Source organism: Diaporthe citri, assembly GCF_014595645.1.
Source record: "Diaporthe citri strain NFHF-8-4 chromosome Unknown scaffold_2, whole genome shotgun sequence".
NCBI classification, from domain to species: domain Eukaryota; kingdom Fungi; phylum Ascomycota; class Sordariomycetes; order Diaporthales; family Diaporthaceae; genus Diaporthe; species Diaporthe citri.
In genome coordinates this window covers 2392784-2419683 of record NW_025064847.1, presented here as the reverse complement: position 1 = coordinate 2419683, position 26900 = coordinate 2392784, and the positions used below count along the sequence as shown (strand labels likewise).

Genomic DNA, 26900 nt, shown 5'->3' with positions numbered 1-26900 from the left:
ACTTTATATTAATATTAACTTTATTTTAATTAATATCATTATAATTTTATATTAAAAGCTTTAATTTAAACCTTGTTGTAATGGGTGTAACCCATCAAGGTAAGGGTTTTGGGTTTTAGCTTAAAACCTAGGGTTTTTGGCATTTTATTGCCGGAATTTAGGCAATTTAGCTTTTATACCTTTTCTTTCTTTCTCTTTATTTAACTAGGCTTAGCTATAATAATGCTTAGCATTTATAATATATAAATTCGTTATAATTAATTAAATTTTTTTAAAATCTTTTATAATTTTCATTATAAAGAAAATCCTTGCGAAAAAATATTAAGAAAATCATTAAAAAGCGTTAAATTAAAAAGAAATTTTAATAATGCATTAAGCGCTAATGCAAACCCATTGGGATTTAAATTTTTAAATATGGAAATTAACTTTTTATAATATATAGTTTAGAATTTAATATTTAATTTAGCAATATAAGTAGCTATATAAAATTAAGGTTTATTAAATAATATTATATAGTAAGTGGTTAAAAGCGCATTAAGGGTAGCTATTAATATAATAAAGGGAATTATATAAGAATTAAAGGAATTTATTAAATTAATAAGTTAGCTATAAGCACCCCCTTATTTAACATTAATAATGTAATCACACCTTATAATTATCCTTACCTTATTATTTCTTAATTAAACCTTAGCGGTTTTTAATAATAATAAATATATATTTAGCAAATTAAAGATAATATTTAAGATTAATTTTAAAGTTATATTTATAGGTTTTTTATAAAAGGCTTTTTTATAGCTTATATAAAATAATAAATTAAATAAATATATTAATTTTTAAGCTTTTTTAATTTTAAAACTTTTTATTAATAAGTTTATTAAATATATAAATAGGAAGTAAAAGGCTTAGTATAGGATATATTAATGCTTAAAAGGTAATTAAAAGTTTAAGATTTAAGTATTTTAGGAAAATAAAGGTATAAATAAGGATTTTAACTTATAAAAATTAATTGCTTATATAAATTATATATTTTTTATAATTATATATAAGGAAAAGGAGTAAGATAACTTAACTTAATTAAGGTAAAGAGATAACTAGCTTTTTAATAAGTTTTTTATGGATTTTAAAAGTGCTTTAATAAAAGCTAAAGGGTATATATAGAATAATAAATTCTGCATAACATAGTTATATTAAGGAATATTAAAAGTTTTAAAGAATAAATTAATAATTATATTATTTTTTATAATATTTAAAGAATATATAAAGGTAGTTTAATAAATAGCTTAGCGATTTAAATAAATGGAAGAGTTTAAATTGCTTATAAATTAATATTAATAAGGGCGTAAAAATCTTGCCTTAGCTGCTATTGCTTTTAATTTAAATTATAAGGACTTTAATTTATAATTTTTAAAGAATAAAAAAGGATTGGCCTTAAATTTTAAAGAAAATACTTTAATAAGGATAAATTATATAATTAAGAAAAGAAATTATAAGGGGTAAAATGGAAAATGCTTTATAGTAAGCGGCTTTTAAGGGCGTTAATAAGTAAAGTAAGTTTTTAAAGAGGAAAGGAAGGCTTATTTTTAAAGTGAAAGATATAAGAGGTATAAAGCATTAAGTTACTTTTAAAAAAGGTGTTTTTATACTTTATTCTTAAATTTAAATTATAATTTAAGGAATTTAAGTCCTTATCTTAATTTAGCTTAAATAATTAAATTAAATCTTTTTAATAAATAAAAAGATAAAATTAATATATTTAAGTTAAAAAAAATAGCTTTAAAGTAAAGATAAATTATAAGATATATAAAAAATATTTAAGTATAAATAAAAATAAATATATTAAAATTAAAATTTATATTTATTTATATAATTATTAATAATGTAAATTAAAAAATTACCCTTATAAATAAGGGGTATAAGTATTTTATTATAATTAATAAAGAAATGATAGATAGGATAAGTATTCTTATTATACTTATATAATTATAAACTTTAAAGGGTATTATATTAGGAATTATTAAAGTAATTACTAAGGGAATTATAAGATTTATTATGAAAATTAAGAGTTATTAAAAATTAATTTACGCTTATATTATCTTAAATTTAAAATTCCCCTTAATTTTAGAAAAGTTATAATTAATAATAAATAAGGCTTTTTCTATTCCTTATTAAAAGAAAATTTAATATAAAAGGGTAAATTATTAAATTTCTTATATAAGCTAATAATTATATTTAAATAAGTTAAAAGAGCTAAAGGTAGCGACTTAGGTTATTAAGTTAACCTTTATAGCATATTTTTAAAGGATTAAAAAGAACTATAAGAAATTTATAGTAAAACTTATAATATTTATTATTTTCTTAAAGGATATAAATAAGGCCTTATATATAAAAATTCCGCTTATAAAAGAAAAGCTTTAAGCAAGGATTTCTTTGGAATTTTACAATATACTCTTACTTTTTATAAAGAAGGAAGCAAATAAGCTTAACTTTTATAAACTTAAAATAAATTATAAAATTAACCTTAAGATTAATAAAAAGAATTAAGAGGTATTTATTCCTTTTAGGTTAGTTTATAATATATTTTAAAAGGAACTTTTAATTTTTAAAAAGATCTTTAAGAACCTTTTAAATAAGGGCTTTATTAAAGCTAGCAATAATAAAGCAAGGTTTTTAATAATTTTTATTTAAAAATTAAGTAAGGGCTTATAGTTTTATTATAATTATAAAGCGTTAAATTAAATTATAAAGATAAATTAATATTTATTACTTTTAATCTTAAAAATCTTAAGGAATTTAATAAAAGCTTATTAATTTATTAAGATAAATATTATTTAAGCATTTTATAAGATTTAAATAAAGAAAGGCTATAAATAAAAGATAGCTTTTTAAATAAGATATAAGCTTTTTATATAGTTAATTATACCTTTTAGCCTTTAAAATGCCCTTACTATATTTTAATAATATATTAATTTTATTTTATATAATTTATTAAATAAGTATTACTTAGCTTATATAAATAATATTTTAATATATATTAGCGAAACTTATAATTAATATATAAAAACTATATAAAAGGTATTTTAATAATTAATAAAAAATAGGCTTTACTTAAACTTAAATAAGTATGAATTTACTTAAAAGAAGGTTAAATACTTAAAATTTATTATAATAATAAGCATAAGGGTTATATTGGATTTTAAGAAGATATATACAATATTAAAATAAAAGGTACTTACTTTAATTAAAGGGGTATAAAGCTTTTTAGGTTTTATTAACTTTTATTACATATTTATTAAGAATTATTTTATAAAAATCGCGCTATTAATAGCGTTAATTAAGAAGGGCATGCTATTTTAATAAATAAAAAATTATTAAAAAGCTTTTAATAAGCTTAAGAAAGCCTTTATATAAGCCTTAGTCTTAATATAGTGGGATTTAAATAAAAAAATGTTTTTAAAGGCTAATTATAATAATTAGGGATTAAAGGAGGTATTATCTTATAAAATTAATGGCTAGCTAAAACCTATAGCCTTTTACTTAAGGAAGTTAATAATAATTAAGCATAATTATTAAATTATTAATAAAAAAATGCTAATAATTATAAATTATTTTTATTAATAATACGCAAAATTAAAAAGCATAAACTAATTTACTATTCTTTTTAATTATAAAAATTTAAAATATTTATAATAAAATAGCAGCTTTTAGAAAAATAAGCTTAATATATAGAATTCCTTGCAAACTTTTTATTTAACTTAATATATAAGCTAAGTAAGAAAGCATTAATACTTAATACTCTTTCTTAAAGGAATTAAGATTAAATAATATTTATAAATAAGGAAGTAAAAATTATTTAAATAATATTAAAAAATACTTTTAATTATTAATGCTTTAATATTACTTAACTAAAAAATAATATAAAGCTAAAAAATCTTTAGGTTTTTAATAATTTAAATTTATAATAATTATAACTAAAAGTTATATTTAAAGATTAAAAGTATATAGTAATATATAAAGTAATTTTATAAGGGAATTATAAATTAAATTTAAATCTTAAACTTTATATTTAATTAATTAAATATAATATTAATCCCTAAAAATGCTTAAAATATTATAATAAATTATAAATTTTAAGGGTATTAATTATAATAAAGGATAAATATAAAAATGCTAGCTTAAAAGACTTAAAAGCTAACATTTTATATATAAAGATTATTTAAAATGTTTATAATTTTAATATTAATAAGTATTTTAAGAGAAAAAGGATAATTTTTATTATAAGTTAGCATTTTTATTAATTATTATTATAATAAAAAGTAAGGCAGTTCTTAAGGAATTATAATATTTATAAGAATGTAAAGATATAAAAAAAAGCTAAAAAGGTACTTTTAAAACCCTTATTAATTCTTAATTAATATTATTAAGAGATTATTATAAATTTTATTATAAAATTATTTAATTTAAAGGGGGATAAATTTAAGAGTATTTTTACTTTTTAAGGTTATTAATATTTTTAGGTAATTTATAATTATTTAAGCAAAGAAATTATATTAAAACCTATGCATTTTATAAATATAAAAGCATATATTAAGCGCTTTATATAATACTAAGCAAAGTATTATTAATAGCTAAGTATAATTACCTTTAATTAAAGCTTAAATTAAATAAGTAAATTTTAAAAGCATATTTACTAATTATTATAAATTAATTAATAGCTTAATATAATATATTACTTAAAAATAAATAAAGGATTAAAAAAAATAAATTAAAAACTTAAGGCTTATTTATTAGCTTTTATTAATTAAAATTAAAAAAATTAAGTAAAATAAGTATTAATAATATAAATAGTATTAAATAATTAAGTAAATATTAATATAAGGATGTTAGCTTTCTTTATAACTTATAATTATTAACTTAATTTTATTATTTTAATATTTAAAACTATTAAATAAGAAACCTACTTAATTACTTTATTAAAGGAAAGAGTAAAGATATTTATAAAGAAGCTTTAATAAATCTTAAACTTATATTAAGTTATTATAATATTTATTGCATAAACCTAGGAATTTATAATAAATTATAAGAAAACCTTAGCAATATAATTTTAAATAAGAAACTTAATTTAAGTAAACTTAAAGAATTATAGGTTTTTTTAATATAAAAAGAAACTTAATTAAAAGCATATAAAATTTTATATAAAACGCATAATATTTCTTTTAATTATAAAAATATTTAAATTTTTAAATAAAAGGTATGTTAGGATTTATATAAAGTTATTATAATATATTGCTTTAAACTTATTACTTAATTAAATTTAAAAGGATTCTTAGCTACTTATAATAATAATTAATAAGCATTAAAAGTACTTAATAAAAAAGTTACTTTATATATGTTTAAAGTAAGTAAATAAGGGATTTAAAAAAGAGGGTTTAATAAAATAAGTAGGGTATAGGGAACTTAATTAAATTAATTTAAAAAACTTAATAAATATTATAGCTTGGAATAACTTTAAATATAAATATAAAGACTTATAAAGAGCTAATGGGCCTTTAGTTAATTATATAATATATAATTATTAATAAAAAGAAGGTAAATTACAGCGTAAATAATTAAAAAGAAATGTAAGGAAATAAAGAGAGGGATAGTATATTTAAGTATACCCCTTTTTAAGGGATATTAAGAATATATTTAATGCTAGGGAGAATAAGAGAGAAAGAAGAAAAGGATAGAAAAAGTAAAATTTTCAATAGGGTTGAGAAAAATCTAGAATTTAGGGATATTTTTATAGCATTTAAATAAGGGGAACGAAATTTATAGCGGCAAGGAAATAAAACTTACTTTTATATATTTTTTACCTTTAAAGGAAATAAAGTATAAGAAAATAAAGTATATATTTATAAGAAATAAAGTATAGGCCTTATTAATTAATTAAAGAAGGCATAAAAAGCGGCCTTTAAAGGAATGATTTATAATAATAATATAAAAATATTAAATTTTAAGGGAAAATAGTAAATTTTTAGGAATATCTTTATAATATTTAAAATAATAATAAAGCAAAATATAAAGGTAAGAAATCCTTTTCTTTTATTTTAAAAGCATTATTAACTTATAAATTAATTAATTAAAGTTTAAGCTATTTAAATTTAAAATTTAAATAAAAATATAATAAAATGCATTAAAAAAGTTTTAATTATTGGCATTAATATATTAAACTATTAGGCTAGTAAAGTAAATAAGGGTATAATTACTATTTTTATTAAAAAAATATTTAGAAATTAAGGGGAAAATAACTTATAACGAAAAAATATTTATTTCTTTATACTTTAATATAACGCAATATATAATGTAAAGCTTTTTAAAGTAAATATTTTGGAAAAGTTAGCGGATTTTAATAATTTTTCCTTAAAAATTAATAAAAATTTTATTATATAGATTTTAATAATGTTAATGCCGTTATTCTTAAGCTTTTTTTAATAGGCAAGAATAAGCAAGGGAGTTATATTGTAGGTAATTAAAAATAATTAGCTAGATTTTAATAATTTTTTTATAGAAATTATATACTTTCTTTTTTAATAATTATTATAAGTCTTTAGGGTTTGGCTATTTTTGCTAATAATAGGATTATGTTATGGGCTGGCCTCAAACTTGCAGAATAAAGGTGCCTAAATGGAGTTAATATTCAGAGTGCAAAGGAGAAGGTTTACTCCCTGTTTGCACCCATGCCAAAGCCTATTTTTATAGGGCCAGAGCCCGCTAACTAATCACTATGGGCACAAGCCCAAACTATAATATATCCCCTTTCCCTAGGTTGAAATTGCAAAGAGGCCTTCCTAAGGGGTTAATTATATAACAAAAAATAAAGAAGGCACTACTTTAATTGCAAATTAAATATTGCCTTTTGCCTAGTTATTTAATTAACCCGTGGTGCTTTAACTACGTTATTAAGCCGGCTTATATTATATATATATTTTTATCTTTTCCATACCCTATAATTTAATATATTAGCCAAAGCAAGCCAATAAGAGATAATTATTTAAATGCAAGCTAGCGGTTAAGCTGGCGGCATTCTTAAAATCCTTTAATTTATGCCTTTTATATAAGCTCCCTTACTTAAAGCCTTAAAGCTATAAACTTATTATATAACTTATAATTAATTAGTGTTTAATTATAAATAATTTGCTTTATTAGCGGAAAGTTCCTAGGCCCTAAGAGTTTCATAGCGCTAAACCAGCTAGCATTAGCTAACCCGCTTTAGGCTTAAGCCAATATTAAGCTAACATCACTTTAAGCCCCACCCTATAGAAAAAAATTTATACATTAAAAACAACCTTAATTAAGCACCTTTTCCTTGCTAAGCCTAATTAATAACAGCTATATATAGGTTCTCCTATAGCGATTTAGGCAATTATGCTTATAATAATCAAGCTAGCCATAAGCATAATACTTAACTTTCCTTATTAAAATCGCTGCAATATTAATATTTATTGCTTCGCCATTTTAAGGTTAAGTATTATTCTTTGCTATTATGGCATTAAAAACGCCCTTATATTGCCGTAAGGCAAAGCAAAATACCTTAAATATTTTTAGCCACTCCTTGCAATTAAGTTTTAACTTTGCTAAGGCGGTAAGTTTATTAGCTATAAGTAATATTTTGCAGTTATTTAGCTAAGCTTAGGCCCTAACTATATAAAAAAGCTAATTAAAGCAAGTAAGAAAATCTACCATTCCCTCCCCGTAGCGTTGCTATAACGTAATTAAGCTAAGCCTAGCATATCTTTGCTTAAAAGGATCCCTAAGCATAAAGCAAACCCTCTTTAAGAAGCTCTTTAGCTGCCCCTTAAATATCTTTATAAAACTAATATAGGGCAGAAATTAATTGCGAAAAGTTCTTAACTAACTAAATATATAAAAGAATTAAGCCCCTTTAATGCTAATTGCCTCCCTATTTATTATAAATTTAGCTCTTATCTCTACCAACTAAGTTACTAAACTTTCCCAAGATAAAAGCTCCTTAGGATAGGGAAGGGCTTAATAAGCTGCTATTATTCCTTTTAAGTTTTATTATACTGGGTTTTATATAATTGCATTATAGGTTTATAATGCAAGAGGACTTTAAATATATATTATAAGCTGGCTTTAAACTCGTAGAATAAAGGTGCCTAAATAGAGTTAATATTTAAAGTGCAAAGGAGAAGGTTTACTTCCCGTCTGTACCTACGCTAAAGCCTATTCTTATAGGGCCAGAGCCCGCTAATTAATCACTATGGGCACAAGCCTAAACTATAACAGATTATAATTATAGCTATTAAAAAAGCAAGGGAAATACTTATATTAATTTTCCTAAGAAAATATTAAGAAATTAAATAAAAATTATTAAAAATTAAAAACTTACTTAATCTTTAAATTTAACTAAGTAAATAATAATAAATAATATAATAAATAATAAGTTTTTAATTTTAAGAATTATTAATTTTTAATTAAAAAGCTTTAAATATTAATTATTAAGGGTTGGAAATTATAATTTTAGGTTTAAGGTATTTACTTAATATATATATTATTAATAAAAGGGAGGAAAGGAGCGGAAAGCGGTAATTTTAATAAGTATTTATAATTATAGGAAAGGCCTTATAAATGGGTCTTTACTACTTATGGATAATTTTTTATTGCCTTTTAATATAATAAGTAAAATTTAAAAAGTAGGTAGAAAGGGGGTAATATAATAAGTATGATTTATTAAGGTAAGGGTTTTGAGTTTTAGCTTAAAACTTAGGGTTTTCAGCATTTTATTGCCGGAATTTAAACAATTTAGCTTTTATACCTTTTCTTTCTTTCTTTTTATTTAATTAGGCTTAGCTATGGTAATGCTTAGCGTTTGCAATATATAAACCCGTTATACTTGTTAACTTTAAATTTATTTTTATTTTTAAATATTTCCATAGTTTTATAGGTATTTCCATAGTAAATAGTTAAGCTAATAAAGAATAAATAAATAATTAGGTTAGGGATGAGGAAAAGAAAGGCATTTTTTTTACCAGGGCTATTAAATGCTAACATTATATCATAACATGTCAGGAGCAACCTTATATTAAAAACGACTACATATTAGTGACGAGCAAATAATGCAAGACATACATAAAAACATACTGTTAAAACATTGTTTGCATGTCACTATTATGTTGCTTTCCTTTTGACTTGCTTGCAGCACCTAAATAAGAACCCCCCCTCCCCCTGGTAGGCTTTTCTTGAAATGAGAAAAGGCTGCCAAAACTTCATAGCCAAAAGCCGCTTGGTTGAAAGTATGTGGCTAGCTCTCACTCCTTCATTTGAAGTGAAACTTGGTTTTGAGCTTTTACATGAACCATCCATCACTGTCTCTTGTAATGCTTCCTGGCTGAACGGATGAAATATGGCGCTGGTAGCCTCCTGCGGAGGCGTTGTCACTGTCTCGCAGTAAGCAAGAATCACGAGCACATGGGCCACGCGGTCGGTCATCTCAATATCTGCGCTGCTTCTCAACGCAGCACCGGGAACAGATGGTTTATAAATTAAACAATTCTCAACGCTCGCAAAACTATTTAACACAGCTTGCGTCTTCTTCATGCGATACCAGTTGTGTGGAAGTCTCCCCCCAATGGATGTCGACATTGCGTTGTTAACGACGAGAATACTAGTAGGGACCTTGGAGTGTCTTTCCTTATATTTACTTAGTAATTTGTGCAGAATCCTATCATTTGCGAAATCGATTATGTCGCGAGGTTGAGAGTCACGGCTGAAGATGTCGATAAATCTCATTTTGTCTACCTCAGTTACCCAGAGATCGTCACCTGGTGATGGGATAACATGCACACTTAATGTTAAAATACAGACCTACGTTTCAAAGTTATGTCAAGGCCTGAGGTACATAAAAAGAACAAAGCCAAATAATACTCAGAAAATCACTAGCAGACTTGTGCAGTGCTGAGATGTGGTCAGACTGTGTTGTTGTAGGACACTTTATATTCAGCGCTATTATACGTGCCCAGGATACCGATATGGTAATAAAAATGCGTTTCATTACCCCGCTAACTACCTATTTAGGCTAGCGTAATGACGGACCTGACTTGATCGACGACCTAAATAGCTAGAGAGCATCTGCACAAACTGCTTCATCCATTTTCGTCATTCAAGATCCTTCAACATGTGGCACAATGAGCGAACATTCCATCTTATACGAGGAGTTGCAATCCTCATCTGCACAGGTCCGCCTCATTAGGCTGAGCTGGGATGACACCAACCGGAGCGGACAGGTCAGCGGGGAGCTGACGACGTTCTCGCTCGACGACCCACGCTGTCCGCCATTCACGACTGTCTCGTACACCTGGGGCGACGGCAGGGAGTACCATGACGAGTCTATCCAGCTGAATGGTCATGACACTTTCGTGCTGAGGAATGTGTTGGCTCTTCTTCGCATGCTCTGTTCTACTTCATCTGAGGCTTTCAACCTTGCCCAAGACTGGTTCTGGATTGACTCGATTTGCATCAATCAGGCCAGCCTTAGTGAGCGCTCGTCACAAGTCAAGCTGATGGGTCGGATATATCGCCAAGCCAACGCCACAATTGTCTGGCTCTCCGAAGGATCCGAAGACACCAAGACAGCTATTGAACTGTTAGTACATCTTGCCAACCGAAGGCATGAACTTCGACATGACTATAAAAAGCGAGGGAAGCTCATGCCTGCGGACTTGGCAGACCATCCCGGTTGGAAGCCCTTGGAAAGTCTCCTGGATCTTCCTTGGTGGCGGAGAGTGTGGACGCTCCAGGAGTTCATACTGGCAAAAGATTTGACATTCTACTGTGGTACTCATTCCATATCCCGAGCGGCGTTCCGCAGGGGGTTGCACGCACTTGAGCTATGCGGCCCTTTGGAGCGTTACATCAGGACCGCGGCATGGACAACAGCTTGGAATCGCCGGCGGCTCATCCAATGGTATGAACATGACCAGAACCGCTATAAAATGAGCCTGATATCCCTGATGGCCTTCTGCGGAGACTACGAGACAACGGATCCTAGGGATAGAATCTGGGCCGTGCATGGCCTTGCTCGTGAAGCAGACCGGCAGATGATCGGCCGTCCGACGTATTGCTACGATGAAAGGACACTGTACACCGGTCTCGTTCAAGCTTTCCTGCACCATTACAAGAGCCTGGACATTATTTGCTTCGCACAGCTGTTTCAAAACCCCGATAACGACTGGCCGAGCTGGGTTCCCGACTGGCGTGTCCTCAGTCCACCATATGTGGTTCCTCTAATGGTCAGCCAGAGTACAAATGAGGCCCTGGCCAACTTCAGGCCTATCACCGGCCCACCGAGGTCGATAAAGAAAGCAAAAAAGATGTCGGCCTACAAAGCTTCCGGTGATGAACTACCTGCCATCGAACTGAGGGACTTGATCAGTCATTTGAAATGTCGGGGCCTCATAATTGGCTCAATCGATGGACTTGGGGGTATTCCAGCGCAGGAGGACCGGGTTATGCAAATTATCCAGTCCACATCCCCTGTGAACAGTGCGGCCTTGAATGCAGAGACAGAAGAAGATATTTTCGAAGAACTCGTCCGCTCCTTGGTGCTCGATCGACAAGACAAGTATCTGGAGTCCCGTGCACCTATTCGACAATACGGCAATGAATTGATCCAGCTTGTCAAATTTGCAAATGAGGATGGTGAACCTGGAAGATCAGGGCCACCGTGGTTTCCGGCATGGTGGGAGCTGAACAAGGACCTCCATATACGGGGATTCTCCGTTGAGGAAATCTGTCAAATGAAAGCCTCTCTTTTTCCTTCTTCTGCCACTGGAGGCCACATTCCGAAACACTCGAAGAGCGTCTTTTCCCGGATCCGAGGCGTCATGGGAGGAAAGATCCGTCGACTCATGGTCACAAAAGAGGGCTACATTGGAGTAGCCCCAAGACGAGCACAAAAAGGAGATATTGTCTGCGTTCTCTACGGGTGCAGCGTGCCTGTGGTTTTACGCAAGTCCGGCACCGACGACGAATCTGCAAGTTTGTGCAAATTTGTTGGAGAGTGTTACGTGGATGGACTGATGGATGGAGAAGCTCTGAGTCTGGGAAAGGAAGCCCAAGACTTTATGATCCAATGAAATTCAGGATGTGGGGTCTGAAATACATGAAAGTCCACACAGTCTCTACCACGCCTACATCCAAAGAGACAACCGAACAGCTCCAGTTCACAGCTTGAGCTCATCCACGCCATTCTTCGCGAAGGTGTCCCTGAGAACAGAGATCGAAGGCGAGAAGAAGTACTCACCGCCCTTGGGAACAACCCAGACTTGGAAGCCTAGATCGAGCGAATTGGCAACGTTCACCGGATCAGCGCCGGTCATGTTCCGCGGGCCCTCGTTGTGGACCGTGTTATCGACCTGACCGATCAGAGGGTCGAAGCCGGGCACCTGCGGTGTGTTCGGCGGGAAGCTGATGTTGTTGGCCCAGCCTATTCGTTGCCCAGGGAATCAGTATGCTTGTCATCATCTCGGAGCTATGAGAAACGGCGTTCACTTACTCTTCTGCAGGAACTGGAATCCTCTGCCCAGGCTGCTCTGGTAGCTGACAAACAAGAGTCCCCTGTCCTTCTCCGTCTTGTGCTGCTTCTTCTCCCGGTCATTGACCTCAGGCCCATACTGGATGCCCCGTCGTATGACCCTATGCGGGTTGATGTCACCGATGAGGATGTCACCTCGGGGGTTCATCTTGCGGACATGAGATGCGAAGGGGCATTTGTCTTGGTTGCCTTTATCAAACGTGAAGATGTTGTTCCTCTTTGGGTCTGCAGCCAGCGCCGGGTCATCCTTGAACGGAGTAACCTGGATAGGCGCACCAGACTTCCAGCGGCCGGTGAAGCGAGCACCGAGAAGCTCGGCAGTGTTCGCGGCGGGATCGTTGACCCGAGGGGCATTCAGCTCCAGGAACCTGTCGAACTCGGGCACGAGCTGCTGCAGGAAACGGAAGGCCAGGAAGCTTCCGTCCTTGGCCCATACTGGCCTTTCCGCTTGTTGCGCATCGCCCTCGCGGCCCAGCAGGATGACTCCTGGGTCGACCGGTCCCTGGGTCGAAAGGTCCTCGCTGACTCCCTTCACAGCTGGGTTGGAAACACCATCCAAGAATCCGAAGCTTTTTTACTGAGTTAGCACATGGCTATCATTGGCACCTGCATAATTGTGACCCGGTCACCACATAATTATACGTACTGTTCGTGGCCACTCTCCTTGCCGGGACGGCTGTGCCCGAAGATGCTGATCACCTTGTGGATGGTGTTGCTGAAGACAGCGAGGATCTCGTCCAGCTTCTTGTTTATGCTGTGCTCGCAATCTCCAGCGATGACGATGACGCCGTCGATGGTCCCCTTCTTGAATTCGGGGATCCACTTGGGTTCGAAAGGCTTGCCATCGACTCCTGTCCCAGCGTCACCGAGAGCTTTCGCATCGGGCAGCATACCGGCTGTAAAGCCGTCGTCCTTGGCCTCGGCTGCATTGATTCCGATCTGAACACAAGTCGTGAACTGTCAGCCTGCTGTCCAACGGTTGAAAGGGTGGATGCGATACAGGACTGATGGACAGGTAGGAGGCTTACCTTCTGGAGGCCTTTGGAGGAGAAGGAAATATTTGCGAAAGCAAGAGACAGAAAACCTGTGTGGTGTTTCCTATGCGAAGAGATCTTGTCTCGCCCGGACGACACGAACTTGTCTGAGGCGATCAGAGGCACAACTTTGTGAAGGCGGGTACGGAATGCATCCACATTCTTGTCAATCTCGAAGAAGTAGAATGTCTCAGCTTTCTTGGGGAGCCCAGACCTTTGACGGGCAAAGTTAGTCGTCAACCGAGGTGTCTCAGCTTGCAAGGGACGGTCCGTTGAATTAGACTCACAGGATGTCTCCTTGGATGTTGTTGAGATCGATGGATGAAGCCATATTGCTTGATATTATCTTTGAGAAGTCTCGGATCTTGTGTAATTGATTTGAAGACGGTTACTACAAGGGAAAGCAGATGGGCAGAGGGACGGACACGGTTCTTTATCCCTCACACGAGACTTCCCTTCCTGTACGAAGCATAGCCCGCTGGAATGGCAGACCAGCTGTGCAACCTACGCTCAGGCGGGGGCCATTCCAATAGCAGATGCCAACCTTTCAGCTGCCTGAGAAAGCAAAATGAGGCCCGTTATGCCACCAGAATTCCAAACTCGGCCAATGACCAATCGTATTCACTTGGTAACCGTGCTGACCAACACCCCAAATATACTTGGCCTTAATGGTCCTACACTACACTCATCGCGCATGGATGTTTAGGGCTGACTCCGGCTGACTGCTTTTAAGGCTATGACGGGGCCACACAGCCAGCCCTAACCGAGGGCTGGAATGAAGCCACCTTGAAATAATTTGGCTTACACCGACTTTCAGCTAGACGGTGATAGGCCGTCGGACGCAACCGAGGAGGACTTGTCAGAGTTATGCCCAGGAGTAACTACGCAGACGAGAACAGGGATATCACGAATCTCTTTCGTGAGCCAAGGATACCGTTCGTATTCAAGCCACCATCAGTGCGGGCAGGAGGTCATACGACTGAAAGGATGCCTGCTTCAGCTCGCTGAGTCCTTTGTCATATACCCTTGCTGTCGGCCAGATTACACCGATGTATGTCCGTTATGAGCTTTGAGCCCATGACACGCTTAGCGGGGCGTCAAATGGTGGACTGGCGCTCCCGTGTCTAGCTAATGCTTTGTTCTCGAGAGGTCTTGTCTTGTCTCCTAATATGCATATGGCGCTGGGGTGGAATTTTGCATGTGCTACATTAGATAATTGCGACCATTAGCCTCGGTGCTATTGGTTCGACAATTTTAGCATAGTACGCGACATATGTCCAAACTAGGCGGTAGGAAGCCGCATCGTGCGTCTTCGGATACTTTTGTTTCGTTTCAAAATTACGCCGCTGTTGCTGATTCAGAACGGCCTAGAGTTTTTCAGGGCTGGCATATGTGAGGCCTCTATCCTTCGGCCGCTTACACAAGCGGGTCAGATGCGTTGCCAATTTTGCGCCCCCAATCGGAAGTCCGGGCCTAGGTTCTAGGCATCATCCTTGACACGAAAGCGCGTGCTTGCATTGGCGGAGTAATAAACCCTGCTATGATTCCTGGACAAGAGCTCATGATGTGCCAATAAACGTGTGGAGGTGGAAGTCACGCGCGGAAGGATATCAGAAGGTGCTTTTCGTTGGCCATTGCGACAGGCTTTGCTTCAGAAAATATCATCTTGGTGGGTGAGAGTTTTGTGGGCCAAAGAGTAGATTGCCGAACCGTATTTAGGGTCTTGTCCTGGAAAAATATATCCTTTTGGGGACGAGGCTGGCGCTGATACGTTGCCATCAACTTCTCAATTCAAGTACAAAACTTTGCACATCCGTATTATGCGGACAGTTTCAAGATCCAAACATACAAACCGCCTCACTGTCAATCAATGCTTCAAAGTCGGCAGCCTGTTCTGTTCCAACTCGAAGGCCAAAAGCTGGGCGAGCCTGGGACCACCGCACACCTGTAGCCTCCCAGTTCCAAGGTTGAGTAGGGTCGGTGAAGCCGAGCCGCCCAGCGCATGCCTCGAAACCTGAATGGGCAAAGTACAACTGTCATATGTGATATGCCCTTGTAAGCACGCCTTCATCAAGTCACGCCTCTGCGTAAGCACCGTAAAGGTCACTTCGTAACAAATACCAGAATCGTTCACACCAGGATTTTCGATGACTGGCCGGTTATTGAGAATTACCGCTTGGTGTGGTGATAGAATGACTCCGATGCCCATTGTGCTGTCTTCTGAACAAGCGAGGCCGCTTGTCGCCGCTCAGAACGCAGAACACCGGAAGTGATGTGCGAATAAGACTTCTCTAGTGTGACTTGCTTCACATGAGATGAACGAGGATGGAGAACAACACATGCACTGAGCCATGAACGCAGCGTATTGGAACGACAGTTTAAAGTATTCGTACAACTCCTCCCAATATTATTTCTCTTGGGCGGGAACAGAAGGAAATCTTCCAAAACACTACAGTCTTCGTAAAACCAAAATTCATATGTCCAATCATTGGAGCAATGACTTGACATCTGGGAAAGCAACTCGAAGAGCACGAGTAAACAACACCAGACGACAGATACCTTCCTGCCGCTCATTGGTTGATTTCCACGTGCTTTAAGCATTGGAGAAGATTGCAGATCGGACGAAAACCGTCAATGAGCTCAATGAGCTCCTGAAAGCTGCCTACAGTAAGTCAACTCGCACTGCATTGCAGCTTTAGAAAACAATGGTTGGAACACTTTGCAGAATACAATCGCAAATCTCCCTTTTCAATTGAACCTAACAGTCTCGTGGCCCAATCCCTCTGCAGAAGCATAAAACACGATCCCACCCATCTATCTCACCACCCACTTGATCTCGATCACAACATTGACCGTCGATCGACGCCCAAACTGAGACATCAGAGACCTCTGTACCCAGTTCCTCGTCAATCATCCTGTTGATCGCGTCTCGCATCTTGAGGATTCTTCTTTCCTCGCCTGATTCTGTCTTGATCACTATCTGAGAATGGGCTCCAGCAACCGTCAAGGCGCTGCCTTCTCAGGCTATGACCTGTCCCCTTCCTCGTCCCCTCCCAAGCATCGTCCTGGAGATCGCGACAAGTCTTCAAGTCCTTCGCAAAACGACCTCAGTCGATCGCATCCGCGCTCCAACTCTTCTGGCTCCGGTCAAGATTCCTGGTTCAGCTACCCATCTCGCCACACCCAGTCCGACAACGACGCTATGGCGGCGCCGTTCGAAGTCCCCAAGCTGTGGCGGGAGGCGATGCAGTGCGTCAGCATCAACGCGGGCCTGTTCCCTAAGCAGATCCTCCAGAAATACTACGAGCTTTACTCTTCCCAGGCCGCCATCCATCCTGGCTACATCGAGCTCGACGTCTGGCGGTCTAAGAGGGCGACCGTCCGCGGCATCAAGTGCGTGCACATCCGGTACCTCGACAACGACCCCGGCAAGATCTACCTCATGGTTATCTTCGTGGACGAGATCGACCAAAACACCAACAAGCCCATCGTCCGGCTCGTAACCAACACCTCGATCCGCCACGTCCTGGAGGAGCCCTGTGAGAACTGCCCCCTCTGGCTTAAGGTCCACTCCGACGCCAGACCGCACGCCAACTCGCCTTACCAGATCATCCCTTGCTGCGACCGATGGGTGGAGTGCGCCAACTTCGAGGCGCCCATCTCCAATGAGGAGAAGCAGGTGCCCGAGATGGTGTCGAAGCTGATCGAGGAGGTTCAGCGGAAGAGTTTGCTCCTTCATGCGAAGGAGCGAGAGATCGAGGCCAAGGATGATCAGCTTCGACGCCTGCGCGGGATGAAAGACCATGGCTCGGATGCTGACCACACCACCACGGCAGCGACGCATCTGGGGGGCCTACTTCCTACCTACAGAGTCGATCTTGGTAAATTGGAGCAGTATTGCTCAGTTGCTCTTGTTGTGGCCATCTTTGTGTTGCTGTGGATTCTGAAGTGATTAGAGGAGATGACGAGGTTCATCAAAGTTGCAACGAGGGGAACAGAGCCATGGCACTAGATGCGTAGGGAGGCATGAGCAATGAACGAGGACTTGGAAAGCACTTGGATTCTCAGGAGACACTCGTACAATTCGCTATCGCAGGTTTCACACTCAATGAACAAGACAGGTTTGGAAAGCGCACGTGGCCGGTCTTGGCCAGCTTGGTCATTATTCCGATAGAAAAGAATCCACGACAATTTCCGCCATTAGTACAATCTTGAACATGCATTAAACAGTCGGCCGTCAAGAGGAAAGTCACGCGATGTGGCCATCACCAAAGCTGCCTCTTCTCTCCGTCTCGACCTTGTAGACAAGTTTCTCACCGCTGATGGGTCTCATGTGCTGTTCCGTCCTGCCATGACCGCGGCTCGTCACGCCCGTCCCCAGAACAGTAAAGCCATCTGGCACGACCTTCTCCAGCCCACCAGGCATCACACGCACCGGGTTCGGTTGCAGGAGACCTCCGTCGGACAGCCACTTGTAGAAGGCCGTCGCAAATGACCTCTTGGCTGGGGATGTGTGCACCACAAACTTCTGGTACTCAACATCTTCACCTAGACCCTCCCAGACTGCCCCGTAAATTGGTTCTGTGCTCACGCCCTCGGTTTCCCACGCTCCAGCCTCTTTTGACCTCACCACCGCCAATTTCCCGCCCTCCCGGAGGGTCGAGCTGACTTCCCTGACGGTCGAGCCCTCAGATATAGCGTCGTAGGCATAGTGGACCCCGCCGGACGAGGCCCTCCGCACCTGCTCCGGCCAGTTCCGGTCCCTATAGTCCACCAGGTGGTCATACGCATACGGTTCCTCCTTCAGTATATCCCAATTTCTCGGGTTCGCAGCCCCAATAAGCCGTATCCTCCGGCCCGTGTGCTCCGCGCTCCGCCGCAAGCTGCGCGACGTACATCCCCACGGACGTCGACGCGCCGGACACGAAGAACGACAGAGGCCTCCGCTGCTGCCCGCCCGCGCCCGCACCGCCGCCATCCGACCCTTCGCTCCGCACGCGCTTTAGCACGCCCTCGTCCGACTCGTCCTCCCACCGGAAAGGCGCCTCCAGCCCCAGCCGGAAGAACAAGCCCTGCGCGGCCGTCAGCCCGCACAGGCTGACGGCCGCGGCCTCCTCGTAGGGCACGCGCCCGGGGACGCGCCAGACGAGGTCGGCCGGGCAGACGACGTACTCTGCGAACGCGCCGGGGCGCTCGTTGGCGCTGCACGCGCCCTGCAGGAAGCCCGCGACCCTGTCGCCGCGGTTGATGGCCCTGGCGGATAGCGTCGTGCTGGAGCGGCGGAGCGTTCTGCCGCTGCCGAACTTTGGGGGCTGGCTGTTGCTGCTGTCGTCCTGGGCGTCGGTGGGCGAGCGCGGCGAGCTGGTCGGGGTCGGGCCGCGCGCGACCACCAGGCCGGCGAAGTCGCTGCCCACCACGCGGCCTGTGCCGCCCAGGGGCTGGGAGGTGTAGAGCGCGTCGACTGGGTTGAGGGCGATGGCCTTGACGGCGATGAGGAGCTCGTTCGGGCCGGGTGAGGGGATCGGGACGTCCTGGACGGCGGCGGTCTTGTTCTCGGCGTCGAGGGTGAGTGCTTTCATTTTGGGGATGAATATCGGGCAGAGATGTGGGGATTATTAGCTTCGATGCGTTGGAATCAAGGGCACATAGCTACGAAGCTTATCGCATCAACGGGTTGCGGTTGATGCTTGGGCTTGTGCTGTGCTTATGTCAATGAAGAAGGTGGCGGCGTTGGGATATGATCACGGGTGTCACGCGATGTGGGAGGCTTGTCCCGCCGTGACTACTGCTGTAGAACGGCCTGAATTAGATGCCTAAATATGTTTGCTATCTTACGCAGGCAAGAGTGCCATTGGCTAGTCCAGCTCCTTCCTGAACTTTCCACTGCTGCTGGAGGGGCAGGGCGGCAAGCTTGGGGAGCATGACGATGAGTAATTTATTCCTGCGTCGATGGCGGCATGAGAGCGCCTCCAACGAGAACGTCGGAGAATCTGTCTACTCTGGTCCCCCAGTCACCTCCCCCAACCGCTGGCGGCAGGTGTGCCACAGGCGAGTGTTGTGTCACCTGTGCAGATGCAAGAAGACCGTTCTAGATCTTGCACGACGTCCCAACACTTTAATCTGCATATTTATGCCGCCGCTAGTTCACATGTGTGCAATCTTCATCTCGTGGGGGTAAGCAGAGACAAGTTACAAATAAATGCTCGAGAATACACATGGACCATGCAGTCGTCAAGCCATTTCATTTCGTTCCATATCCTATACGGGGCATCAATTTATCGGGCTTTTGAAGGTTCCACTACCTTGGTAGATCCGTCTGAGCCTGTACTGGGCTTGCATCGGCTGTTGCTGGTGTGTCTTCGTGGATATTCCTCTGAGATCAACTCCAGGGCCTCAGTCCGAATTACCCAAATTAGCCAGGGGTTTCATTCCGAGTTATCAAATTATGTGTTGGCAGATGAGAATTGCATATTATTCGGTCAGAGGTCGATGTGTAAGACAATCCCGGCAAAGCTGTTTCCCCTGGGTATCCCTGTGCTTCTAATCACAGTGGCCCATTCCCTGTCCGATTTCAAAAAAGAGTTGGTAGAGAGGGCACCGAAGACTCAATTCCTGTCAGAAGATATCAGAACAAGCAAAACAGAACTCCATTGAGCGTATGCTTGGATCTACCAGCTGTTCAATGCCTCGGCGGCTTCCCTTGCATGTTTCATCCGACATATGGTATTGGTGCTATGCTGACCATCCCATCAGTGGATTACGTCGGCTGGATCTCTGTAGATCCACGCGTAGCTAGGGTCGGGAAGTCCCCGTGCCCATGAAGTCGTCATAGCCTATTGAGGCAAGAAGAGATGGCTCGAATCGGACATTTCATGCGACTGGAGACTAGTGCACTGGGGTATACCAAATACATCATTCTGGCATGTATAAGGAGCATTTTGCATTCTACAAGTTGACAAACTCTGCCCCGTTCAAATCACCATTATACCACAGCGGAATCCCAGAAACAATACACCCAGACTGCAACATGGGGTTCTTCGGCCTCATCCTGATCATCGCCCTCCTCGGTGCGGGCGTCCTTTACCTAAACCTGGACCGCATTGTCAACTATGTAGCCCAGATCCTCGTCGACGCCTCCAAGATGGACATAACCTCGATCGAGATCACCAAGTGCGATGAAACAGGCTTCACAATCAGCCTCAGCGCAAAGATCTACGACACCGGGCCGCTGGAGGCCACAATCTCAGACATGGTCCTCTCCATGTTCGCCACCAAGTCGGGCAAGGAGTTCGCGCGGGTCCGGCTCCCGACCATCAACGCGACCCCGGAGGGCACAGTCTGCCAGGTCTTTGAGCAGCGCGTCGAGATCCTTGACTTCGGCGCCTTCGACGCCTTCAACAGGAACCTGCTGCTGCAGGAGGAGCTGCCCGCGTACGTGAGGGGCAGCGGCTCGCTCACCATCCCCTGGCCGGTGCGGCTCAGCACAATAGTCCAGTACAACAAGGTGGAGGTGATGCGCGGCCTCGACGGCGTGCACGTCAACGTGCTCGAGACGAAGAAGGCGTCACGGTCGCTGCTCAAGGGGAAGCCCACGGAGATCGAGGTCGACGTGTGTATCGCGTCGGGCTCGCCTGTTGCGATTCACATGGGGCTGACGCAAGTCTCGATCGTCTTTTCGGGCATGCAGATTGCGACTGTGGAGGCCGACCTCTTCCTGAAGCCTGGGGAAAACCGGGTAACATTCACGGGGGAGATGGACGTCTTGTCGATTGGGAAGAACCTTGGAACGGGCCTGAAGTTCCTGAGGCAGGATATTGCGGGTGATCAGGACATGGTTGCTTTCGTGAAGGGCGCAAAGGGGCCCCAGTGTGCCTGGCTTGACAGGACAATTCGGTTGATGAATAGCAAGATTGTGATGGGATCCACTATGGCCGACCTGGTGAGGAGCATATCCAAGGTAGAGGAAGGCTCATAAGCGTGCAATGTCAAGGCCGAAAGGAATGGATGCATCGCATATCAGTCAGTTCTCCTTGCTTTTGCACGTTCAACTGTAAAGAGGTGCGAGCTGTGTCGGATCAGCCCCATTGAGCATGAGTTTCATCGAAACGAAGTTACAATCAGGAAGTCTGAGTCGTGCTGTTGACCATCGTCTTGGTGTAGCCTCTGGGAAATATCACGCTCCTGTATCAGCCTGCCTCTTCAATGCTTGGATCCTCTCGTCTAGCAACCACATGGCATAGGCTCGGTGCAACCTTGAACTCCATTCTGGGATGGCCTTCTGATTCTTGCCCTCGCTGTCAACCCACTCGTAGTCATGAGCAGAGCCGAATCGCACCTCGACCATCCCCTGGCGGTCGGCGTCACCGACGCTGAACTCGTGGCGGCCGCCGCTCATGAACCGGAATGGGTAGCCCCAGTCCGTGGCCGCCTTGCGGCAGAATGCCACGAGATGGGATGGAAACACCCACTGGACAAGGAGGGGCTCGGGATGGGTGAGCGGGCGGAAGATGGACGGAGGCTGCGAAGGGGCCCTCAGGACCTCGAAACCGCCGTTGAGGAGCTGTTGGCCCCCGTGGAAACCATCCTCACCAACGTCGCCTGTGCCCTTGGTAAAGCCACCAAAGAGCTTGCCCTCGAGCTGGAGCACGGGGGACTGCAAGAAGACTCGGGCCCATGCCTCCTCTGGGCTCAGCCTGCGGCCAGTCAAGGAGTCATGTTGCTCGTGCAGCACCCTCGCAGGGACCCTGGCGCCATAGATGTCGACGTGAGGGGTGTGGTGCCTCCCAGAGTGCTGGTAGGCGTTGTCTGATGTAGCCCTAAAGGCAGAGGTCGAGGCAGCTTCGGGCTGGAGGCGCGGGTATGTGGCCTCAAGACGCGTGATCGTCGAGTAGACGTAGTAGGTCGGCCCGCCAACGACCGCGGATGTTATGATTAGACGACGTAACAATGGCATAGTGAATGCAAGTCCCGTGTTAGTCTAGTGGTTTACAAGCATACGTGCAGATACTGGCCGTGCAATGACTGAGTGACTGAGTCGGTTGGTCGAGTCCGGTCCGAGTGACCCTCAGTACCTCTGAGCAGCCGAGGCTGAGGGGAAGCCGTGGTAGGGAGTATGACCTGAGCCTCGGTATAGAACGGGGGAGGAACAGCTGGTGTCCCGGTAGTGCCCGAGCTGACAGCGCCCATGTCCTGGTCCTCAATCTGCTGCACCCCGGATTCCCACGCTTGCCAGGTCCCTCTCCCAGGCGGCCATTGTGCCCCACCACGACCCCTCCAGCCCTCCAGCGCCGCCTTCAAGGATTCCCCGCAAGACTCCAACACGGACGTCTGGAATCACAAGCTCGGCTTGCGGTCGGCTAACCCCAAAACGGCGACGTCACTCCCCTGGCAGCAACCGCATCCAGGGTACTCGGTGCTTGACTGACGTGTGAGTGTCGTCTGGACAGACGGCTCCTATCACATGGGAATGACTGCATCAGTCTGTACGTCTGTCTGTCGCTTGATGAGGTCGATTGCCTTGCAGCCAGCACATGCAATGGAGCAAGCAATCCTGATCAAGAAAGAAGATCTTACGATGCAGATAGGATCTGTGGTTAAGCAATTGGCTTCTCATCTGGCTGAATCAATGTCGAGTGTGTGGGCATCTGTCTCTCGCTTGACGCACAGCCAAAGTTGGAGTTCGGTTCCTCCGCTGCGCCGAACCCATCCCCAGCTCGCTCCCTCCCATTGACTCCCAGCCAAGTCCCTGCGCCCGAACGCCCTGCCACAAGCTCACCTCTAATAATACTGCTGCTACTAGTTCAATGCCTCTAATTACCACTTGGGGTCATGTACCCCCCTCCCGTCTCATGGATGGTGGCTCTCGTCCGCCCGGGTCACGAGTTGTACCTCGCTCCCCAAGCTTAATTCCTAACAGCCGCGGACCAAGGGCATTTCCTCCTTGAGCCGCCAGCCTGCTGCTCTCTTTGAGTCACGCTCCCCATCCTGTCGGCTCGGTCCTATCCTTTCCTGTCTAGTTATGCTTTGATTCCTTGCCTGTTCGCTTGTCTGGTCTGGTCTAATATAGAACGGGCCGTCCCTGCTTTCTTCTCTCCCAAGGTGAAGGTTCTCTCTGTCACATGCTTTGGTTTTTTTTGACTCTTGATACCCCTTTTCCTACTCTTCGTCTTCCTTGTCGCCGATATCTCCACCCTGCCTTTGCCTTCGCTCCTCGACCGTACTAAGTTGTACTCCAACCCAATATTTGGAATACCGGAAAGGCATTGTTGGCGCGAGAGTAGAGACGGGCGCAAGCCAGACGGGCCATTGCCGAGACAGAGACACAGCAATAGACACACGACCACCATGGCGACCAAGGTACAAGGAAAAGATGGTAAGGCGCCACCAGGCGCGGCTGTGAACCTCATAGCAGGTGGAGGAGCAGGCATGATGGAGGCATTGGTCTGCCACCCACTCGGTAAGTATACGAAGGGCCTCTCCCTGGCCGAACACAACAAGACATGTGCTAACATTCTCCTGTCGGGACACAACAGACACGATCAAGGTCCGTATGCAACTGTCCCGCCGCGGGCGGACGCCAGGAACCCCCAAGCGCGGTTTCCTGCTCACCGGCGCCCACATCGTCAAGCGCGAGACGCCCCTGGGCCTGTACAAGGGCCTCGGCGCCGTCATGACGGGCATCATCCCCAAGATGGCGATCCGGTTCACCTCGTTCGAGGCCTACAAGCAGATGCTGGCGGACGGGCAGACGGGCCAGGTGACGGGCAAGGGCACGTTCCTGGCGGGGCTGGCGGCGGGCGTGACCGAGGCGGTGGCGGTCGTGACGCCGATGGAGGTCATCAAGATCCGGCTGCAGGCGCAGCACCACAGCCTGGCGGACCCGCTCGACATCCCCAAGTACCGCAACGCCGCCCACGCCCTGTACACCGTCATTAAGGAGGAGGGCGTCGGCGCCCTGTACCGCGGCGTGAGCCTGACCGCTCTGCGCCAGGGCTCCAACCAGGCCGTCAACTTCACCGCCTACACCTACTTCAAGGAGGCCCTCATGGCCTACCAGCCCAACCTCGAGGGCAACGGCCTTCCCGGCTGGCAAACCACCCTAATCGGGCTCGTCAGCGGCGCCATGGGGCCCCTGAGCAACGCGCCCATCGATACCATCAAGACGCGCCTGCAGAAGACCCCGGCCGAGGAGGGCGTCAGCGCCATCAAGAGGATCACCGTCATCGCCGGGGATATGTTCAGGTGAGTCTTCTGTCCGCTAATGCTTCCTTTGGCTGGTCGTGCCCGTAACTAACACGCTGGGGTCAACAGGCAAGAAGGTGTTCACGCATTCTACAAGGGTATAACGCCGCGGATAATGCGCGTCGCCCCTGGCCAGGCCGTGACTTTTACCGTGTACGAGTACCTCAAGGACAAGATCGAGAGCAGTTCGTGGACGTCTGTCGGTGGTAAATACGAGGAGTAAGCCTGTGTGCTTTCCCCGATCGATACCACGGACACAACCAGGACAAGGACCAAGGCAAGGGGCTGGGCATCATTCTGTATACCTCGGGACTCGGCGCTCAGAGCAGCAGCATATAGCCTGTGTTTTTCGCATTAAACATGAATTATTCCAGAGACGTCCGTTCTGCATGCAACGCGGGCTCCTCTTGCGGCTCATTCTGGGCTGCCCGCAGCACTTGACCATACGCCGGCATCTAGACCTTGACCAACTGTGCATGTGTGCAAGCATGGATTGTAAACAAATTCTATGCTGCTTCCTCGTCAACACTGCGCCCCCTTACCGACCGGGCCTCTTGGGTCTGCTGAAGCCCTTCCGCGCCTCGACCTTGGGGTGCAGCTCCGAGATGACGCCGTCCTCGGTGATCTCGCTGGGCTCCTCGACCTCGAACTTCTTTTCCACCTCCAGCTCGCACTCGCCGGTGGCCACCTCCAGCACCGCGCGCTTCATCAGCGGGTACAGCATGCGGTCCTTGATGGCCCTGCGGCCGGGCGTGACGGGGCATGTGTAGAAGAACAGGAGCGGCGCGCCCCTGTGCCCGGCGTACTCGTGGTCGTAGCGGAAGAAGGTGAAGCGCGGCTCGGTGGTCGAGATGCCGGACGTGAGCTCGGATATGGAGGTCGGGGTGGTCGAGTCCGGGACGAGCTCGACCTTTTCGGTTTCTGGGTTGATTTTCTGTAGTGTGACGAACAGTATTGGTTAGTACAAGTGCCGAGTTCTACCGACATAAAGTGCCCATAGCAACATACCAGTGTCACCAGGCTCTTGCCCCCGTCGGGCTTCAGCTGCTTGAGGGCCTCCAGCGCGTCGTCGTGCACGGGCATGGCCATGCGCTGGCCGAGGTGGATCTCCCTGGACCCGGTGCCCCTGGCGCCCTCGACGGCCTCGGCCTGCTTGACGCCCTCGAGGCTCCTCTCCTCCTCGGTCAGCGGGGCCTCGAGCTGCTCGTGCTTGTCGTGCTTCTCGAAGCCCTCCGGGGTGAGCTCGTCGCGGGTGGTGGCGTAGATGGTCTCGCGGAAGTGCTCGCGGCCCAGCTCGCGCACAAGGGTCAGCCGCGTCGAGGCGAACAGCATCTTCTGCCGGACCTTGGCCGTGTCCGGGATGTAGCTGACGGCGACGAGCCGCGGCGCCGAGTCGTAGCGCTTGAGGAGGAGGTAGAGCGGCTCCGAATCCGCGAGGGCGGGGAGGACGAGGGAGTTGATGTTGTCGGCGAAGGTGGCGGACGGTGATGAGACGGTCAGCAGGGAGACGGGCGTGAGGGATTCATTTTCAATGGTGGCCAGGAGGCCGAAGTGGTCTTCGGACTGTAGGAGGTCGGTGAACTTGGAGGTGAGCTCCTGGGACGCTGTTATAGAGCACGAGTGTTAGACACAGACGAGACGGCGTCCACAGGAAAGCAACAGGCTGGGCGGGGAGTAGGTTAAGATGATGTTAGTGCATACCCGATATTCCTGACTGCATCTTGACAGTCTGGTGTTATTCAGAAGCTTGATTTGTTGTTTCTGCTTGGATAGCAGATCAAGGTGGTCGTAGTCTTGGAGCTGGAGGAGGCGCATTAGGTAGGCCATTGGAGCATCGTGCGACGTATGTAGCTCTCAGGGGCTCCATTTGGCGGGGTCTGCCTCTGTGTGTGGCGTGCAGGCAACAATGACGCAGCATCTGCCCGCGACGTTGCCAGAGCAGCCACGTTGGAAGCTCCTAACCCTACAATGCACTTTGGCAGATGGCATTGGGAGGCCCTCATGGGCTTGGATCCAAGGCCCATGACCATGAA

General features: G+C 43.3%; 8 protein-coding genes across 8 annotated transcripts; 4 read left to right on the top strand and 4 right to left on the bottom strand.

The window, feature by feature from the left end:
- Positions 1–10184: 10184 nt before the first annotated feature.
- Positions 10185–12134, top strand: INS49_006300 (uncharacterized protein; the record flags this gene model as incomplete). Its single annotated transcript, XM_043167072.1, has 1 exon — positions 10185–12134. One exon carries the CDS (start codon positions 10185–10187, stop codon positions 12132–12134), a length of 1950 nt encoding a protein of 649 aa, XP_043028216.1.
- An 87-nt stretch (positions 12135–12221) lies between these two features.
- Positions 12222–13957, bottom strand: INS49_006299 (uncharacterized protein; the record flags this gene model as incomplete). Its single annotated transcript, XM_043167071.1, has 5 exons — positions 12222–12484; positions 12554–13161; positions 13239–13531; positions 13621–13840; positions 13914–13957. 5 exons carry the CDS (start codon positions 13955–13957, stop codon positions 12222–12224), a joined length of 1428 nt encoding a protein of 475 aa, XP_043028215.1.
- Positions 13958–16612: 2655 nt separating this feature from the next.
- Positions 16613–17578, top strand: INS49_006298 (uncharacterized protein; the record flags this gene model as incomplete). The annotated part of the gene is made up of 1 exon (XM_043167070.1): positions 16613–17578. One exon carries the CDS (start codon positions 16613–16615, stop codon positions 17576–17578), a length of 966 nt encoding a protein of 321 aa, XP_043028214.1.
- A 297-nt stretch (positions 17579–17875) lies between these two features.
- INS49_006297 (uncharacterized protein) lies at positions 17876–19205 on the bottom strand (the record flags this gene model as incomplete). Its single annotated transcript, XM_043167069.1, has 2 exons — positions 17876–18367; positions 18420–19205. The coding sequence occupies 2 exons, from the start codon at positions 19203–19205 to the stop codon at positions 17876–17878; spliced, it is 1278 nt and encodes a 425-aa protein (XP_043028213.1).
- Positions 19206–20653: 1448 nt separating this feature from the next.
- Positions 20654–21601, top strand: INS49_006296 (uncharacterized protein; the record flags this gene model as incomplete). Its single annotated transcript, XM_043167068.1, has 1 exon — positions 20654–21601. One exon carries the CDS (start codon positions 20654–20656, stop codon positions 21599–21601), a length of 948 nt encoding a protein of 315 aa, XP_043028212.1.
- A 198-nt stretch (positions 21602–21799) lies between these two features.
- On the bottom strand, positions 21800–22579 carry INS49_006295 (uncharacterized protein; the record flags this gene model as incomplete). The annotated part of the gene is made up of 1 exon (XM_043167067.1): positions 21800–22579. One exon carries the CDS (start codon positions 22577–22579, stop codon positions 21800–21802), a length of 780 nt encoding a protein of 259 aa, XP_043028211.1.
- Positions 22580–23970: 1391 nt separating this feature from the next.
- On the top strand, positions 23971–25090 carry INS49_006294 (uncharacterized protein; the record flags this gene model as incomplete). Its single annotated transcript, XM_043167066.1, has 3 exons — positions 23971–24082; positions 24159–24867; positions 24937–25090. 3 exons carry the CDS (start codon positions 23971–23973, stop codon positions 25088–25090), a joined length of 975 nt encoding a protein of 324 aa, XP_043028210.1.
- A 315-nt stretch (positions 25091–25405) lies between these two features.
- Positions 25406–26587, bottom strand: INS49_006293 (uncharacterized protein; the record flags this gene model as incomplete). The annotated part of the gene is made up of 3 exons (XM_043167065.1): positions 25406–25801; positions 25876–26471; positions 26569–26587. 3 exons carry the CDS (start codon positions 26585–26587, stop codon positions 25406–25408), a joined length of 1011 nt encoding a protein of 336 aa, XP_043028209.1.
- Between the last annotated feature and the right edge of the window lie 313 nt (positions 26588–26900).